The following is a 20,278-nucleotide window of genomic DNA, read 5'->3' as shown; positions in this document are numbered from 1 at the left end:
GGGATACCAGCTGCAGCAGCCAAAGCAGTGATACCACGGCTGGCGCTGTTGTTAAGCAGGGAGGGACAAAGAGGACTAGAGGCATAGTTATAGGGGACTCTATAGTTAGAGGTACAGATAGGCGTTTCTGTGGACATGAAAGAGACTCCAGGATGGTGTGTTGCCTCCCTGGTGCCAGGGTCCAGGATATCTCTGAACGGACAGAAAGCATTCTGAAGGGAGAGGGTGAACAGCCAGAGGTCGTGGTAAATATTGGTACAAACGACATAGGTAGGAGGAGTGATGAGGTCCTGCAGCAGCAGTTTAGGGAGTTAGGTAGAAAGTTAAAAAGCAGGACTTCTCGGGTTGTAATCTCAGGATTACTCCCTGTGCCACGTGCTAGTGAGGCTAGGAATAGGAAGATAGTGCAGCTCAACACGTGGCTAAACAGCTGGTGTAGGAGGGAGGGTTTCAGATATCTGGACCATTGGGCTCTCTTCCAGGGCAGATGGGAGCTGTACAAGAAGGACGGGTTGCATCTCAACTGGAGGGGCACAAATATTCTGGCCAGGAGGTTTGCTAGTGTCACACGGGAGGATTTAACTAGTTTGGCAGGAGGGTGGGACCCAAAGCAAAGGTGCATTAGCTGAAGGGGAACGAGAGAGTCGGGCCAGTGAGACTCAGAGAAACAGCAGGCAGGGTGGGATTACAAATCAGAGAGGGTCTGGTGGACTGAAGTGCATTTGTTTCAATGTGAGAAGTGTAACAGGTAAGGCAGATGAAATTAGAGCTTGGATTCGTGCTCGGAACTGTGATGTTGTTGCTATTACAGAGAGTTGGTTAAGGGAAGGACAGGATTGGCAGCTCAACATTCCAGGATATAGATGTTTCAGGCGGGATAGAGGGGGATGTAAAAGGGGTGGGGGAGTTGCACTACTGGTTAAGGAGAATATCTCAGCTGTACTCCGGGAGGATACCTCGGAGGGCTCAGACAACGAGGCAATATGGGTAGAGCTCAGGAATAGGAAAAGTGTAGTCACAATGTTGGGGGTTTACTATAGGCCACCCAACTGCCAGCGGGAGATTGAGGAACAGATGTGTAGGCAGATTTTGGCAAGGTGTAAAAGTAACAGGGTTGTTGTGGTGGGAGATTTTAATTTCCCCGATATTGACTGGGACTCACTTAGTGCTGGGGCATGGATGGGACAGAGTTTGTAAGGAGCATCCAGGAGGGCTTCCCGAAACAGGATGTAGATAGTCCAACTCGGGAAGGGGCCATACTGGACCTGGTATTGGGGAATGAGCCCGGCCAGCTGGTCGATGTTTTAGTAGGGGAGCAGTTCAGGAACAGTGACCACAATTCAGTAAGCTTTAAGGTACTGATGGATAAAGATAAGTGTAGTCCTCAAGTTAAGGTGCTAAATTGGGGAAAGGCTAATTACTACAATATTAGGCAGGAACTGAAGAATGTAGATTGGGGGAAGATGTTTGAGGGCAAATCAACATCTGGCATATGGGAGGCTTTCAAATGTAAGTTGATAGGGATTCAGGACCGGCACATTCCTGTAAGGATGAAGGATAAGTATGGCAAGTTTTGGGAACCTTGGATAACGAGAGATATTGTGAGTCTAGTCAAAGAGAAAAAGGAAGCATTTGTCAAAGCTCGGAGGCTGGAAACACACGAAGCAAGTGTGGAATGCAAGGAAAGTAGAAAGAAACTTAAGCAAAGAGTAAGAAAGAAGAGCTAAAAGGGGTCATGAAAAAGCATTGGCAAGGAGGATTAAGTAAAATCCCAAGGCTTTTTACACGTATATTAAGAGCAAGAGGGTAGTCAGGGAGAGGGTTGGCCCACTCAAGGACAAGGGAGGGAATCTATGCTTGGAGCCAGAGAAAATGGGTGAGGTATTAAATGGGTACTTTGCCTCAGTATTCACCAAAGAGAAGGACTTTTTGGGTGATGAGTGTGGGAAAGGATGTGTGGATGGTTTGAGTCATGTTGAGATCAAAAAGGAGCAGGTATTGGGGTTCTTGAGAATCATCAAGGTAGACAATTCTCCAGGGCCTGATGGGATATACCCCAGAATACTGAGAGTGGCAAGAGAGGAAATTGCTGGGCCTTGAGAGAAATCTTTGTACCCTCACTGGCTACAGGGGAGGTCCCAGAGGATTGGAGAATAGCCAATGTTGTTCCTTTGTTTAAGAAGGGTAGCAAGAATAATCCAGGTAATTACAGGCCGGTGAGCCTTACATCAGTGGGCGGGAAATTATTGGAGAGGATTTTTCGAGACAGGATTTATTCCCACTTGGAAAGAAGTGGACATATTAGTGAGAGGCAACATGGTTTTGTGAAGGGGCGGTCGTTCTCACGAACTTGATCGAGTTTTTCGAGGAAGTGATGAAGATGATTGATGAGGGTAGGGCAGTGGATGTTGTCTACATGGACTTCAGTAAGGCCTTTGACAAGGTCCCTCATGGCAGACTGGTGCAGAAGGTGAAGTTGCATGGGATCAAAGGTGAGCTGGCAAGGTGGATACAAAACTAGCTCGGTCAAAGAAGACAGAGGGTAGCAGTGAAAGGATGTGTTTCTGACTGGAGGGCTGTGACAAGTGGTGTTCCTCAGGGATCAGTGCTGGGACCTTTGCTGTTTATAATATGTATAAATGATTTGGAGGAAAATGTAACTGGATTGATTAGTAAGTTTGCGGACGACACAAAGGTTGGTGGATTTGGGGAAACAATGAGGACCATCAGAGGATACAGCAGGATATAGATCAGTTGGAGATTTGGGCGGAGAGATGGCAGATGGAGTTTAATCCAGACAAATGTGGGGAAATGCATTTTGGAAGGTCTAATACAGATAGGAAATATACAGTAAATGGCAGAACCCTTAGGATTATTGATAGGCAAAGGGATCTGGGTGTACAGGTACACAGGTCACTGCAAGTGGCAATGCAGGTGGAGAATGTAGACAAGAAGGCATACGGCATGCTTGCCTTCATCGGCCGGGGTATTCAGTTTAAAAATTGGCAAGTCATGTTGCCACTTTACAGAATCTTAGTGAGGCCGCACTTGGAATATAGTGTTCAATTCTGGTCACCGCACGACCAGACAGATGTGGAGGCTATGGAGAGGGTACAGAAAAGATTTGCCAGGATGTTGCCTGGTATGGAGGGCATTAGCTATGAGGAGAGTTTGGAGAAACTTGGTTTGTTCTCACTGGAGCGACAGAGGTTGAGGAGAGACCTGGTAGAAGTCTACAAGATTATGAGAGGTATGGACAGAGTGGATAGTCTGAAGCTTTTTCCCAGGGTGGAAGAGTCAATTACTAGGGGGCATTGATTTAAGGTGCGAGGGGCAAGTTTTAAAAGAGATGTACGAGGCAGATTCTTTGCACAGAGAGTGGTGGGTGCCTGGAACTCGTTGCCGGGGAGGTAGTGGAAGCAGATACGGTTGTGACTTTTAAGGGGCGTCTTGACAAATACATGAATGAGATGGGAATAGAGAGATATGGTCCCTGGAAGAGTAGGGGATTTTAGTTAAATCAGGCAGCATGGTCGGTGCAGGCTTGGAGGGCCAAAGGGCCTGTTCCTGTGCTGTAATTTTCTTTGTTCTTTGTTCTTTGTTCTGGTGGGGGAGTCCAGAACTCGGGGTCATAGTTTGAGGATAAGGGGTGAAAATGGAGGAAATCTCGCACCCCGCAGCACCTTCACACACCTCCAATTGTGACAAAATTAAAGGGGGCAAATACAGAGAGATAGCAGTGTAAGAGATTTTGTACCAATCTAGATGACTCGAGGCTTTGTGTCCACTGATAATAAACCACTCCCATCAGCCCCCTGATATTAAACATGATTTTAGGGAAAGTCGAAGGTCTTCAGTCTGAGATCAATCAGCTACGGGAAATATTCCTCCGCCATACAACAAATGGAAAGAAAAGATTCAGAGAAAGAATGGTTTAGTTATAGAAGGTGATAAATATGTATATAGTCCGCACATAACAACCAAAACCAAATTAAAAATCAATTCCACAATTTGTAGGGCTACCAGGGAATTGAAAACCGTGTTGATAAGGAGACTTGAGTTGCTGTCTCTGTGCTGCAGTGTGTGTGATGTATTCTTGTTTGAGTCACGGTTAACCCTGTGTTTTTGCAGTTGCTTGTTCAATGTGTGTAGAATTGAGAATGTATTCGATTGAGGAGAGAAGTTGTTGAAGAAATTGTTTTGTTATGGAGAGAGAGAGAGGTGATTGTGGGATAATAAAATGTGATGCTTTGCACTTTGCTTTAACTTCAAACATTGTCTGGCTGTGAGAGAGTGTTAAACTTAAGTTTAAAACAATTTTCTTGAGAATTTTACCTTTTCCTTTAAGTTTTGATGACAGTTTTTGAAGAGAAGAATGAAGTCTAATTCTATTCCCCTTATTTTCTTTGAATATTTCATTTTCACTCCAGTTTAAATCGTTAAAGTACAAAAGGTCGTGAATGTAGCCCAATCCATCACACAAACCAACCTCTCATCCATTGACTCTGTCTACACTTCCCGCTGCCTCAGAAAAGCAGCCAACATAACTAAGGACCCCACGCACCCCGAACATTCTCTCTTCCACCTTCTTTCCGTTGGGAAAAAGATACAAAAGTCTGACGTCATGTACTAACCAACTCAAGAACAGTTTCTTCCCTGCTGCCATCAGACTTTTGAAAGGACCTACCTTGCATTAAGTTGATCTTTCTCCAGACCCTAGCTATGACTGTAAACCTACATTCTGAACCCTCTATTTCCTTTTCTATGAGCGGTATGCTTTGTCTGTATAGCCTGCAAGAAACAATGCTTTTCACTGTCTACTAATACATGTGACAATAATAAATCAAATCAAAAAGTTGAACGAAAGCAAAATGCTGTGGAGATTCTGTTTGCTGGGAACTTCCATGAGAGAATGTGTACATGTCCAATAAAAGATTTGTGTGGATTTTCTGTGTTGTGTCGCTTGCTTTAATGTTTTTCCCCGAACTTGTGATGTTACAATAGTAAGTTTCAATTCTGAGTTTAAAATCAAATGGGAGTTGTGAGCTGGATCAAAGGTATAATTTGGAATAAGGAAAGTATTTGAATTTCTCAATCTTGGCTATAAGTGATGGCCACAATTACTATTCGATATAGGATATAAATGAAATTACTTTGAATACAAGTTTCGGAAAGCAAATTGAAAGTCTGTAAAATTCGAAGTATATAAATTGGAATTTGAAAATAACCATTTTGAGCTTGGAGCAATCCTGGGTTCAAATTGTGAAAGAAAAGGACTTAAACTTGACAGGAAATCATGCACTCTCCCCTTTGTGCTGAGAGCTTTTCAGTAGAAGTGGTTAAAATCTATGTTTGTAAACTTCTTACAGTAGATTTATAGGGGAATAGAAGCATTTAATTGTGATACAGGGCAAGAGAGACAGTCTGGTAAGCAGTCATAATTATTTAAAGTTTTGTTACATTCTCCGAATACCGATATAATTTGATTTCAAGACAAAGTTTTTGTATCTATCAATTAACAGGATCCATCAGATCTTCTCCCTCCTCCCACTGTAACTTCCAATCCAGTTGTGATGAGATATCCTTCAACCTGACACAGGACAGACAACAGAACCTTTCGGACACCCGGTCGTGACTGCAGAATATAGTATCTCTCCACTGGACTGTATTATCCCTCAACACTATTACATTCCCTTTTTCTCCTTCCCCACCTGGGGAGGGAGATAAGTATGGATCTGGTCAGAGATTAGTCTGGGGAGGAGGTTGGGGTGTCAGATACTGGGGCCATTGAAGAACAGGGATTGAGGGTCAGGATGGTTCAGGGGTTTGGAGGTTGGGGGGAGAGGGTTCGGGGTCAGAGGTGAGGTGGGGGGAGGGAAATAGGATGTCCCCGGGGAGTGATGGGAGATCAGAATGGTGCATTCAGAGGTCAGAGGTCAGGGAGATGGGGTAGGTGGTGGGGCACTGGAGGGGTGGTTAGGTGGCAGGGATAGAGGGGCGGGGGTCATATTGGGCGGATGGGCAAAACCAGGGATCAGGTTGGGGGTGTGGGAGATCCATCTGGACCAGACGGTACCAGTTAGGTGGTGGGGGGGACTCTCTTCTGTTGGGAGTTGGGTCAGGGATGAGAGTTGGGATGAAGTTTAAAAGTTTAAAGTTTATTTATTAGTGTCACAAGTAGGCTTACATTAACACAGCAGTGAAGTTACTGTGGAAATCCTCAAGTCGCCACACTCCACGCGGTTTGGGTACACTGAGCGAGAATTTAGCATGGACAGTGTACGTAACCAGCGTGTCTTTCAGGAGGAGAACAGAGCACCCAGAGGAAACTCACGCAGACACAGGGAAAACGTGCAGACTCTGCACAGACAGTGACCCAAGCCAGGGATCAAACCTGGGTCCCTCGCACTGTGAGGCAGCAGTGCCAACCACTGTGCCACCGTGCTGCCCATTGGTTGGGTGGGGGGGGTGGGTAATCGGCATGGGTAGTGGGAGGAGGGGTGGGGAGGGCAGGTTGACCCCCAAGGGTGGGGGATATGTGGAATTGGTCTGGATATTGAAAATAATTACACGGATGATAGAAAAGGTTTGATGTGTTCAATCTTTATCTGAGGAACTGTGGTGAACCATCGTTGGTTACCACTATGAGTGCTGAGCCATGGATGGTCAGCACTATGGGTGTTTGTAGATATGTTACTGTAATTACTGTTGGTGTTAGGGTTGGGCTGTTCTACCTGTTGATATTGTTCTGTGGTACTCTCCAGTTGGCTCCGCCTACCAGGGGAAGTATAAAGGTCACTGCACTGCCTGGTGACCCTTTAGTCTGGGATTGTATTGTATATAGTGTGCTCCATTCTTGTCAGTAATAAAAGCCTTTATTTCCCGGGTACAATCTAGCCTCCTGAGTGATTTAATCGCGCATCAATTTTATTACTGCCAAAATTGAAAAAAAAACATGGAGCAAATGTTGAAACCCGATCGGCTTACTTTAGATCCACGTGCGGCAGGAGCGTCGAACACTTTCGACCATTGGTTAAAGTGTTTTCAAGACTACATCGATGCCTCAACAGCCATTCAAAATTACGCCGATAGACTGCGGGTCCTCCACGTGAGGGTAAGCGACACCGTATACTTAGCAATCCGCGATGCCCAAGACTACAAAGGGGCCATCGAACTACTTAAGAAACGGTACAACAAACCGCCAAACGAGATCCATGCTCGACACCTTCTAGCCACTCGACGGCGGCAGCCCGGCGAAACGACAGGACAGTACCTGTGTGAACTTCAGCAGCTAGCCAGAGCCTGCAACTGCAAACCAGTGTCGGCGGCCCAGTATACGAACGACTTGATTCGCGATGCGTTCGTGGCGGGAATCGGCTCGTCGTACATTCGCCTTCGGCTGCTCGAGCAAGGTAATCTAGACCTCGCAAAGACAGTAGAATTGGCCGTTGCTATGGAGACGGCCTCCAGAAGTCTAGAAACATACCCCACTGACCACGTGGGAACATCGTGGCAAGTACAGCCACCGACTCTACTTTATTCAGTGGCTCCGAAAAACTGCGCAATTGTGTTTCCAACCTCGGACCTGACGACGGCAGCAGCTCCAGGAGGCCCGCGGTGTTACTTCTGTGGATTGGCGAAACACCCTCGGCAGCGATGTCCAGCTAGAACGGTATTGTGCTCCGCGTGTGGAAAGAAAGGGCATTATGCCAAAGTCTGCAGGACCAAACCTCTCCCCAAACATAGCAGTGCGGCGTGTGATTCTCCTGAGCCTGTCTCCTTGTCTCCAGCGTCTTCGAGGTCTTCCACCACGTGCGATTCCAGAGCGCCGCCATTCCTGACGACGGAGACGCAAGACACGTGCGACCTGCAGGGGCCGCCACTTTTAGCGCCACCGACCACGTGCAATCCATGGGCGCAGCCATTTTGGTTGGCACCGACCGCAGACGACCAGCAGAGGTCATCATCATCAACCATCTCAGCTGCCTGCAGTGGCACCCAAGACCCAACGGTGGCGCCAATCATCCTGGACCAGGCCAAGCCTCACAGACTCGACAAGTCCATGATGGGCATAGAGGTAAATGGACGCCGAATTCATTGTTTGTTTGACAGCAGGAGCACGGAGAGCTTCATTCACCCTGACACGGTGAAACGGTGCGGTCTCCGAGTACGGACTGTCAGACAGACAATTTCGATGGCGTCGAGGTCCCGGTCTGTTACCATGCTAGGGAGCTGCGTGGTCAACCTGACGGGGCGGGGCACAGTTTACGAGAACTTCAGGCTCCTTGTGTTACCACACCTTTGCGCTCCGATGCTCCTGGGACTAGAGTTATGGTCCACCTGAGGAGTGTAACCCTGCAGTACGATGGGCCACTCCCTCCACTTTCAGTGGGAGCACAGCAGCCTCCAAATTGCCCAGCGCGCTCCACATGTAGCCTCTCGACACTCAGAATCACCCCACCATCTTTATTCAAGAATCTCGTGCCAGGTTGCAAGCCCATCGCAACCAAGAGCAGGCGTTACAGCGCTGAGGATCGGATCTTTTTTCGATCTGAAGTTCAGTGGCTCCTCAGGGAAGGGATCATCCAACCTAGCACTAGTTCATGGAGAGCGCAAGTAGTGGTGGTTAAAACTGGAAACAAACCCCGGATGGTCATCGACTACTGTCAGACCATTAATAGATATACGCAGCTGGATGCGTATCCTCTCCCGCGCATATCTGACATGGTCAACCAGATTGCGCAGTACCGGGTGTTCTCCACCATCGACTTGAAGTCTGCTTACCACCAGCTCCCCATTCGCCCAGAGGGCCTGAAATACATGGCCTTTGAGGCGGATGGTCATCTTTATCACTTTCTAAGGGTTCCCTTTGGCGTCACGAATGGGGTCTCGGTCTTCCAGCGTGCAATGGACCGAATGGTGGACCAGAACGGGCTGCGGGCTACCTTCCCGTACCTGGATAACATCACTATCTGTGGCCATGATCAGCAGGACCACGATGCCAATCTCCTTAGATTTTTACGCACTGCATCTCGCCTGAATCTGACCTACAACAGGGAGAAGTGCGTATTTCGCAAGCGCCGCCTAGCAATTCTCGGATACGTGGTGGAAAACGGGGTCCTTGGCCCTGATCCAGACCGTATGCGTCCCCTCCTGGAACTTCCCCTGCCCACTAGCATCAAAGCACTGAGAAGATGCTTAGGCTCCTTCTCATACTATGCACAGTGGGTTCCCAATTATGCGGACAAAGCCCGTCCGCTCATCAAGTCTACCTCCTTTCCCCTAGCAACAGAGGCTCGCTTAGCCTTTGAAGGGATAAAGGCCGACATCGCAAAAGCCACGATGCACGCTGTTGATGAGTCCATCTCCTTTCAGGTGGAGAGTGATGCATCTGATTTCGCCCTGGCCGCCACACTTAACCAGGCGGGCAGGCCCGTCGCCTTTTTCTCTCGCACCCTCCAAGGCCCCAAAATTCGGCACTCTGCGGTGGAAAAGGAGGCCCAGGCCATTGTGGAGGCCATTCGGCATTGGCGCCATTACTTGGCGGGAAAACAATTCACCCTGCTCACGGACCAGCGGTCCGTGGCGTTCATGTTCAACAACACGTTACGGGGTAAGATCAAAAATGATAAAATCTTGAGGTGGAGAATCGAACTCTCCACCTACAATTATGATATCATGTACCGTCCAGGGAAGCTCAATGAGCCCTCAGACGCCCTGTCGCGTGGAACATGTGCAAGTGTGCAGGAGAATCAATTACAGGCCCTCCACAATGATCTCTGCCATCCGGGGGTCACTCGGCTCTTCCATTTCGTAAAGGCCCGGAATCTACCCTACTCAGTGAAGGATGTCAGGTCCATAACCCGAAGCTGCCAGGTATGTGCTGAATGCAAACCGCACTTCTACCGACCTGACAGGGCACACCTCATTAAAGCCACTCGCCCTTTCGAAAGACTGAGTGTGGACTTCAAGGGCTCCCTTCCTTCGACAGATCGGAACGTGTACTTCCTCAATGTGATTAACGAGTACTCACGATTCCCTTTTGTCATTCCCTGTTCTGATATGACCACTGCCACGGTTATCAAAGCATTACGGGATCTTTTCACCCTGTTCGGTTACCCCAGCTATATCCACAGTGATAGGGGCTTTTTATTCATGAGTGTCGACTTGAGGCAATACCTGCTCTCAAAAGGGATTTCCTCAAGTAGAACTACGAGTTACAACCCTAGGGGTAACGGACAGGTTGAACGAGAAAATGCTACAGTCTGGAAGGCTGTATTACTGGCGTTGAGGTCTAAAGGTCTTCCAGTCTCCCGTTGGCAAGAGGTACTCTCTGATGCGCTCCATTCCATCCGCTCACTCCTGTGTACGGCAACCAACGCTACTCCACATGAGAGGATGTTTTCCTTCCCTAGGAAGTCTTCCTCTGGGACCTCATTACCGTCTTGGTTGACGCACTCAGGACCTGTCCTCCTGCGGCGGCATGTTAGGACCCGCAAGTCCGACCCTTTGGTTGAACAGGTCCATCTCCTCCACGCCAACCCTCAATATGCCTATGTGGCGTATCCTGACGGGCGAGAGGACACAGTCTCTATTAGAGATCTGGTGCCTGCAGGGGACTTGGAAACCCCAGTCGCTTCCACACCCCTAGTTAGGGACCCCCCGACCCTTATCTCCCCTCCTGACACGGCGCGGGCAGTATCGGGACCACCACTTAATCCTCTTACTTCCGTGTACAGCTTGCCTGAGTCCAGGAGATTGTCACCACCTCGAGGCGTGCCCGAGTCCAGCCAATTGTCGCCACCTCGTGGTCCACCTGACCGTGAGGAACTGGAGGAGTCACTGGACACTGCCTTGGAGAGGAGGTCACCACGGTTACCAGAACCGGCGTTGCCGCCAGTGTTGAGGAGGTCGCAGAGACGGTGCGGTCCTCCAATACGACTGAACTTGTGAATATATGAACAGTTGTTCTGGTTTTTTTGCCCCGCCGGCCTTTGTTTTAAAGGAGGGGTGAATGTGGTGATCCATAGTTGGTTACCACTATGAGTGCTGAGCCATGGATGGTCAGCACTATGGGTGTTTGTAGATATGTTACTGTAGTTACTGTTGGGGTTAGGGTTGGGCTGTTCTACCTGTTGATATTGTTCTGTGGTACACTCCAGTTGGCTCCGCCTACCAGGGGAAGTATAAAGGTCACTGCACTGCCTGGTGACCCTTTAGTCTGGGATTGTATTGTATATAGTGTGCTCCATTCTTGTCAGTAATAAAAGCCTTTATTTCCCGGTGATGCACATCAATTTGGACACGAGGCTTGAAGCTTCAGTAAAAGAAGGCTTTTATTAACTAAAATGAAGCTATCAGAACTTTAGTACACTATCCCAGACTGAAGGGGTCCCGGCCAGAGCAGGGACTCTTATACCTCTCCCAGGAGGCGGAGCCCGACTGGGATGTGCCACAACAGTAACAAACACAGGTGTAACAACCCCACCCTAACCCAACAGCAACAGTAGTACAATCCAACAGTAACATATATACACCCTTGTAGTACTGGCCAGCCCCTGGCTCAGTACTATCCAGTGGGAACCAACGATGGTTCACCACATTCACCCCTCCTTTGAGAACAAAGGCCGGCGGGGTACAAAAACAGAATAAAGTGTCAGCACTCTATAAGTTCAGACGGTCTGGAGGACCGCACCGTCGTTGTGACCTCCTCAATACCGGCGGTGACACCGGAGTAGGCACTTGCGGTGGCGTTCTCCCCAAAACGGCATCCAGCTGTTCTTCCACGGACTCACAGGCCGGTTGACCCTGATGAGACGGTAGTGCAGGGGATCCTGACACGCCCTGCGGTGGCGACCATCTTCGGGGCTCAGGCAAGCTGTGCATTGGAGTAAAATTGTTAAGCACTGGTCCCGATGCTGCCCGCGCCGTGTCCGGGGAAGAAATGAGAGATAATGGATTTGTTACTGGGGGTATGGGAGCGACAGGAGTTGCTACGTCCCCTGCAGGAGCCAGGTCTCGGATCGAGACCGTGTCCTCTCGCCCGTCAGGATATGCCACATAGGCATACTGAGGGTTGGCGTGGAGGAGGTGGACCTGTTCGACCAAGGGGTCGGACTTGCGGGCCCTTACATGTCACCGCAGGAGGACGGGTCCTGGGTACGTCAACCAAGCTGGTAAAGATATCCCCGAGGAAGACTTCCGAGGGAATGAGAACATCCTCTCGTGGGGAGTAGCATTGGTTGCCGTACACAGGAGGGAGCGAATAGAGTGAAGCGCATCAGGGAGGACCTCCTGCCAACGGGAGACCAGAAGACCTTTGGATTTCAACGCCAGTAGGACAGCCTTCCAGACTGTAGCATTCTCACGTTCCACCTGTCCATTACCCCTAGGGTTGTAACTCGTGGTCCTACTAGAGGCAATCCCGTATGAGAGCAGGAATTGCCTCAAGTCATTACTCATGAACGACGAGCCCCTGTCGCTATGGATATAGCTGGGGTACCCGAACAGGGTAAAAAGATCACGGAATGCCTTGATCACCATGGCAGCAGATGTATCCGAGCAGGGGACAACAAATGGGAACCGGGAGTACTCATCTATCTGTTGAGGGAAGGGGGCCCTTAAAATCAACACTCAGCCTCTCGAAGGGGTGAGTGGCCTTGACCAAATGTGCAGGTCGGTAAAAGTGCGGTTTGCATTCTGCGCAAGTCCGACAGCTCCTTGTTACCGACCTGACGTCCTCCACCGAGTAAGGCAGGTTGCGGGCTTTGACAAAGTGGTAGAGCCGAGTGACCCCAGGATGGCACAGATCATTATGGAGGGCGTTCAAGCAATCCTCCTGAATACTAGCGCATGTTCCGCGCGAGAGGGCATCCGAGGGCTCATTGAGTTTCCCTGGACGATACATGATATCGTAGTTATAGGTGGAGAGTTCAATTCTCCACCACAAGATCTTGTTATTCTTGATCTTGCCCCTCTGCGTGTTGTTAAACATGAACGCCACGGACCGCTGGTCCGTGATCAGGGTGAACCGCTTTCCCGCCAGGTAATGGCGCCAGTGTCTGACGGCCTCCACAATGGCCTGGGCCTCCTTCTCCACCGCTGAATGCCGAATTTCAGGGCCTTGGAGGGTGCGGGAAAAAAATACGACGGGCCTGCCCGCCTGGTTAAGTGTGGCGGCCAGGGCGAAATCAGATGCATCGCTTTCTACCTGAAAGGGGATGGATTCGTCTAACGCGTGCATCGTGGCTTTCGCGATGTCGTCTTTCAATTTCTTGAAGGCCAATTGGGCCTCTGGCGTGAGGGGAAAAGTCGTGGACTTAATAAGCGGACGGGCTTTGTCCGCGTAGTTGGGGACCCACTGCGCATAATAGGAGAAGAAGCCTAGGCATCTTCTCAGTGCTTTTGCACTAGCAGGCAAGGGGGCGCATACGGTCTGGATCAGGGCCAATGACCCCGTTTTCCATCACGTATCCCAGGATGGCTAAACGGCGCGTACGGAACACACACTTCTCCCTGTTGTAGGTCAAATTCAGGCGAGATGCAGTGCGTAAGAAGTTATGGAGGTTTGTGTCATGGCCGCAGATGGTGACATTATCCAGGTACGGGAAGGTAGCCCGCAGCCTGTTCTGGTCCACCATTCGGTCCGTAGCACGCTGGAAGACCGAGACCCCATTGGTGACACCAAAGGGAACCCTAAGAAAATGATACAAGCGACCATCCGCCTCAAAAGCCGTGTATTGTTGGTCCTCTGGGCGAATGGGGAGTTGGTGGTAGGCGGACTTAAGGTCTATGGTGGAGAACACCCGGTACTGCGCAATCTGATTGACCATATCAGATATGCGCGGGAGAGGATACGCATCCAGCTGCGTATATCGGTTAATGGTCTGACTGTAATCAATGACCATCCGGGGTTTGTTCCCGCTCTTGACCACAACAACCTGTGCCCTCCACGGACTAACACTGGGCTGTATGATCCCTTCTTTGAGGAGTCGCTGAACCTCAGATCTGATGAAGATCCGATCCTCAGTGCTGTAACGCCTACTTTTAGTAGCGATGGGCTTGCAGCCTGGTACCAGATTCTGAAATAAAGAGGGTGTGGTGATCTTTAACGTAGAAAGATTGCAGGCGGGGCGCGTTGGGCAATTTGGAGACTGCAGCTGTTCTCCCACTGCCAGCGAAGGGAGTGGCCCACCGTACTGTAGGATCACACTCCTCAAGTGGACCGTGAAGTTGAGTCCGAGAAGAATTGGCGCGCAAAGATACGGCAACACAAGGAGCTTGAAACGCTCGTAAATTGTGCCTTGTACTTTCAAGGTTACCACGCAACTCCCTAGCACGGCGACAGACCAGGACCTTGATGCCATAGATATTGTCTGTTTGGCAGGTTGAATCTGGAGTCCACACCTCTTCACAGTGTCAGGGTGGATAAAGCTCTCAGTGCTCCCGCTGTCAAACAGACAATAAAGCACATGATTGTTTACCTGGATATCCATCATTGAACGACCGAGCCTGTGAGGCTTAGCCTGGTCCAGGATGATCGACGCCACCGTTGGTTCATGAACGCCACTGCAGGCAGCTGAAGTCGATGCTGAGGACCCCTGCTGGTCGCTCGTGGTCATCGTCAACCAACATGGCCGCCCCCATGAATCGCACGTGGGTGAGGGCGCCAAACTCAGCAACCCCTGGTGGTCATACTCCTCCGACTCCGTCGACCGTAATGGCGTCGTCCTGGACTCGCACGTGGACGAACCCCGCGACGACTTCGACGACGATGGTGATGATCCAAGCTCCGAAGAGTCGCAGGCCGCACTGCCGTTCCTGGGTTTCGATCTGCACACTTTTGCATAATGACCTTTTGTACCGCATGCGGTGCAGATTACCGCTTTAGCGGGACACTTTTGTCGGGTATGTTTTGCTCCTCCGCAGAAATAGCACAGCGGGCCGCATGGGGCTGCAGCCGTCGTCTGGCCCAAATGGGAGCACACCATTACACAGCACTTCGAGCCCGAGGGGCGAGGAGGGATTTGCGACTGCTCCTGCCACGTTGTCTCCACGTGGTCCTCTGGATATAAGACTAAGCTCTTCGAAGCCGACTCGAGCATTTCAGCTAATTCGATGGCCTGGGTAAAGTTGAGATTACCCTTTTCTAGCAGTTTGAGACGGATGTATGATGACCCGACCCCAGCCACAAACGCATCTCGGGCGAGGTCGTACATGCTCTGCTCAGCCGACACAGCTTTGCAGTCACAGCCCCTGGCTAGCTGTAAGAGCTCATTGGCATAGTCCTCCATGGTTTCGCCCGACTGCCAACGTCGTGTAGCAAGGAGGTAACGAGCGTGTATCTCGTTAGGAGGTTTTGTGTAGCGCTTCTTTAGAAGCTCGAGGGCCCTAGGGTAAGTGGTGGCCGCATGGATCGCGAGGTAGACTGTGTCGCTTACCCTCGCATGGAGGACCCGGAGTCTGTCATCATCTGTGGTGACCGCTGCAGAGGCTGCTAGGTAATCTTCGAAACACTTCAGCCAGTGGTCGAAGGTGTTAGAAGCGCCCACCGCACGTGGATCTAGCGTCAGACGTTCTGGCTTGAGGATTTGCTCCATACTCTCCTTTCTATTTTTTCTTCCGTCGAGAGTTTAATTTTAGTTAATAAAATTGATGCACATCAATTTGGACACGAGGCTCAAAGCTTCAGTAAAAGAAGGCTTTTATTAACTAACAATGAAGCTATCAGAACTTTAGTACACTATCCCAGACTGAAGGGGTCCCGGCCAGAGCAGGGACTCTTATACCTCTCCCAGGAGGCGGAGCCCGACTGGGATGTGCCACAACAGTAACAAACACAGGTGTAACAACCCCACCCTAACCCAACAGCAACAGTAGTACAATCCAACAGTAACATATATACATCCTTGTAGTACTGGCCAGCCCTGGCTCAGTACTATCCAGTGGGAACCAACGATGGTTCACCACACCCGGGTACAATCTAGCCTCCCGAGTGATTTAATCGCGCATCAGGAACCATGGCTGGAACTTTACCGCCTCGCCCACCAGGGCAAATGGAGCAGGCGGGGGGGGGCCGACCATGGAAAGGTTCAATGACCTCGGCTGGGATTTTACAGTTTCGGGATGAGTGAGGTGATAAAATCCCTGTGTCTTTACAATTTGCTTCCTCTTGATTCTATATTTTTCTGAGCTCAATTTCTAAACGGCGAACAGATCCTTTTGTTATTTTCCTCCGTTTAACTTTTCCTCTTCCAGTCGCTATTTATATTCCCCACCAGTTTGCTCTCATTCTTTTCTTTCCCTCGAAACCAATTTTTTGCATCCTTTGCTGTTTAATAAAATCTCCCGAAGATTTATATCAATTCGCACAACTTTTCATTGCATCGAATACTATCCTGAATTTACTGGAGAATCCATGGATAGGTCAGTTTTCCCTGGAGTTTTGTGCTTCTCAATAGAAGGTCTTTCAACTGAGAATTTTGGACAATTTCTTTAAATATTTGCCATTGTTTATCAAGCTCCATACCTTTTCCTGTCTATTAATCAATCCAATATTAATGTTAACATATTTCCCCAACAAGGATGGAGTGTAATTCTCACACCCGCACTGTGTCTGTCTGCTGTATTGATCTGACTTTACAGCTACCCATGGTGTGGGGTGTGCTGCCGAAGGCGAGACTTGGCTTCTTACAGATCTAACATGGTGACCTTAACTCTGTTATAAACTGCCTTTCAGAAACTGGGTTAGATTCAGTGAATACAGCAGGAGCAGGAATGGTTCCCAATTGTACAGTGAACAAAAAAAAAACAAAGAACAATCCAGCACAGGAACAGGCCCTCCGGCCCTCCAAGCCTGCACCGATCATGTGTTCCGAACTGGACCATCCGTTTGTATCCCTCTAGTCCCAGTCTGTTCATGTGGCTATCCAGATAAGTCTTAAATGATCCTAGCGTGTCTGCCTCAACCACCTTGCTTGGTAGTGCATTCCAGGCCCCCACCACCCTCTGTGTAAAATACGCCCCCCGCATATCTGTATTGAACCTTGCCCCCCACCTTACCTTGAACTTGTGACCCCTTGTGTTTGTCATTTCTGACCTGGGGAAAAGCTTCCAACTATCTCTGCCCTTCATAATTTTATAACCTTCTATTAGGTCGCCCCTCAACCTCCGTCTTTCCAGGGAGAACAACCCTAGTTTATTCAATCTCACCTCATAATTAATACCCTCCATACCAGGCAACATCCTGGTAAACCTTTTCCGCACTCTCTCCAAAGCCTCCATGTCCTTCTGGTAGTGTGACGACCAGAACTTGACGCAGTATTCCAATTGTGGCCTAACCAACATTCTACATAACTGCAACATCATATTCCAACTTTTATACTCTATGCCCCGTCCAATAAAGGCAAGCATGCCATATGCCTTCTTCACCACCTTTTCCACCTGTGCTGCCACCTTTAAGGATCTGTGGACTTGCACACCCAGATCCCTCTGTGTGTCTATACTCCTGATGGTTCTGCCATTTATTGTACAGCTCTCCCCTGCATTAGATCTACCAAAATGCATCACTTTGCATTTATTCTACCAAAATGCATCATTTTGCATTGTTCACATTGTCCCACTAACTCCTCTCTGTCCCCACATCGACCCCTCTCTCTGAGCCAGTGCTGGAGTCGGAAGCCCTGATATTCTTCTTACTTCACTAGCAGGCAGTGGAGAGCAATCAGGTGATGGCAGATCCTGGATAAAATGTTAATGAGAGTCAGGGGCCAATTTCAGTGCAGCCTCATGTTTCAGGGTTGGGTGTGAGATGTCAGTGCACCGCAGGCTATGGATCCCCAAAAAAACAGACAGGAAATAATTTCTAATCAAATGGAAAATACAGTATATGCTGGAAATCTGAATTAAAAACAGAAAATGCTGGAAAACTCGGCAGGTCTGGCAGTATCTGTGGAGAGAGAAACACAGTTCATGTTTGCAGTCGGAGCTCTGAACAAGAGCCGTATGAACTCAAACCATTAACTGTGTTTCTCTCTCCACAGATACTGCCAGACCTGCTGAGCTTTTCCAGTATTTTCTGCTTTATTTTATGAAATAATTTCCAGTGATACAAACACGACAGAACACAGTAAACCCGGAACTATAATTACCTCGTGCTGAATGATTTTGCCGGGCACAGTGCAGCCAATTCCGTTACAGAACTGGTACAGTTCTTGATTGTGTGCAGCGAGTTGGTTCCAGAAGAGGACAGACACAGTTAAGAAGAGTCTCAGCATCTTGGTGTTGGTTCAGATCACTGGTGAACGCACTGAATGATTCTCAGCACCTTCAGCTCGATCTGAAGTTTGAGCAGAGAGCTCAGAGATTTTTATACTGTTTTACGAAGATGATCTTGAATCAAGTTTCCCTGGGCAGGAACATCTCGTGTTGAAGAAACGCATGATCTAATTTACTGTGGAAATGTGACTCGGTTCCAACATTGAATTTAGAAATTATTAACTCTGTGAGTGCCGGTTCCCAGGAAGTCTGAGCAACCCGGAGCAGCTATTTTACAATTGATTCCAGTTCACACACTCAGGATTGTTCCCCTTCCCTGTTTGGGAGTTGACTGGAATGGAAGATTGATCTGTCGCTCGCTGGTGTTAGTGACCCAGCAGAAAACAATCTCACATTCTCCTTTCATGTCTGCACGATCTCATTTCTTGGGTTCCCTGTGCCAGCAGTACATTAGAACATAAGAACTAGGAGCAGGAGTAGGCCACCTGGCCCCTTGAGCCTGCTCTGCCATTCAATAAAATCATGGCTGATCTTTTCGTAATCTCAGCTCCACTTACCCGCCCGCTCACCATAACCCTTAATTCCTTTCCTGTTCAAAAATGTATCCATTCTTGCCTTAAAAACATTCGATGAGGTAGCCTCAACTGCTTCGCTGGGCAGGGAATTCCACAGATTCACAACCCTTTGTATGAAGAAGTTCCTCCTCAACTCAGTCCTAAATCTGCTCCCCCTTATTTTGTGGCCATGCCCCCTAGTTCTAGTTTCACTCGCCAGTGGAAACAACTTCCCTGCTTCTATCTTATCTATTCCCTTCACAATCTTATATGTTTCTATAAGATCTCCCATCATTCTTCTAAATTCCAATGTGTATAGCCCCAGTCCAATCAGTCTCTCCTCATAAGCCAACCCTCTCAACTCCGGAATCAACTTCGTGAATATCCTCTGTACCCCGTCCAGTGCCAGTATATCCTTTCTCAAGCAAGGGGACCAAAACTGTACACAGTACTCCAGGTGTGGCCTCACCAGCACCTTTATTCAGCTGCAACATAACCTTGCTGCTTTTAAACTCCATCCCTCTTGCAATGAAGGACAAAATTCAATTTGTCTTTTTAATTACCTGCTGCACCTGCAAATCAACCTTTTGTGATTCATGCACAAGGGCACCCAGGTCCCTCTGCACAGCAGCATGCTGCAATTTTTTACCATTTAAATAATAGTCCATTTTGCTGTTATTGCTATCAAAATGGATGACCAACATTATACTGCATCTGCCAGACCATTACCCGCTCACTTGGGCTATCTATATCCCTTTGCACACTTTCATTGTTCTCTGTACACTTTGCTCTACCTCTCATCTTAGTGTCAACTGCAAATTTTGACACACTACATTTGTCCCCAACTCCAAATCATTCATGTCAATCATAACAATTTCAGTCCCAACACTGATCCCTGGGGGACACCACTCGTCACTGATCACCAACCCGAAAACCACGCATTTATCTCCACTCTTTGCTTTCCGTCAGTCAACCAATCCTCAATCCATGCTAATACATTACCCAAAACACTATGCATCTTTATCTTATGCAGCAGTCTTTGGTACGGCACCTTGTCAAATGCCTTCTGGAAATCCAGGTGCACCACATCCACAGGTTGCCCATTGTCCACTGCACATGTCATGTTCTCAAAGAATTCCACCAAATTAGCCAAACATGACCTGCCCTTCATGAACCCAAGCTGCACCTTCCCAATGGGACAATTGATATCCAGAGACCTCGCTATTTCTTACTTGATGATGGATTCAAGCATTTTCGTTACTACAGAAGTTAAGCTATCTGGCCTATAGTTACCCGCCTTTTGTCTACCTCCTTTTTTAAACAGTGGCATCACATTTGCTGTTTTCCAATCTTCGGGAACCATCCCAGAGTCCAGCAGATTTTGGTAAATTACCACTCGTATATTTGCTATTTCCCCCACCATCTCTTTTAGTACCCTGGGATGCATT

General features: G+C 48.7%; 1 protein-coding gene across 1 annotated transcript in view; it reads right to left on the bottom strand.

Annotated features, from left to right (window-relative positions):
• LOC144494064 (uncharacterized) overlaps nt 1–18,331 on the bottom strand; it is a 59,608-nt gene extending 41,277 nt beyond the window's left edge. Inside the window, exon 1 of the mRNA XM_078213639.1 lies at nt 18,150–18,331. Within this exon, the coding sequence (XP_078069765.1) occupies nt 18,150–18,275 (126 nt within the window). The 5' untranslated portion in view covers nt 18,276–18,331. The remainder of the gene's footprint in view (nt 1–18,149) is intronic.
• Nucleotides 18,332–20,278: the final 1,947 nt, after the last annotated feature.

The sequence above is a fragment of the Mustelus asterias genome, chromosome 5 (genome assembly GCF_964213995.1).
Source record: "Mustelus asterias chromosome 5, sMusAst1.hap1.1, whole genome shotgun sequence".
Lineage (NCBI taxonomy): Eukaryota > Metazoa > Chordata > Chondrichthyes > Carcharhiniformes > Triakidae > Mustelus > Mustelus asterias.
Note: the sequence above shows the minus strand (reverse complement) of the source record. Positions and strands in the feature narration are given on the sequence as shown.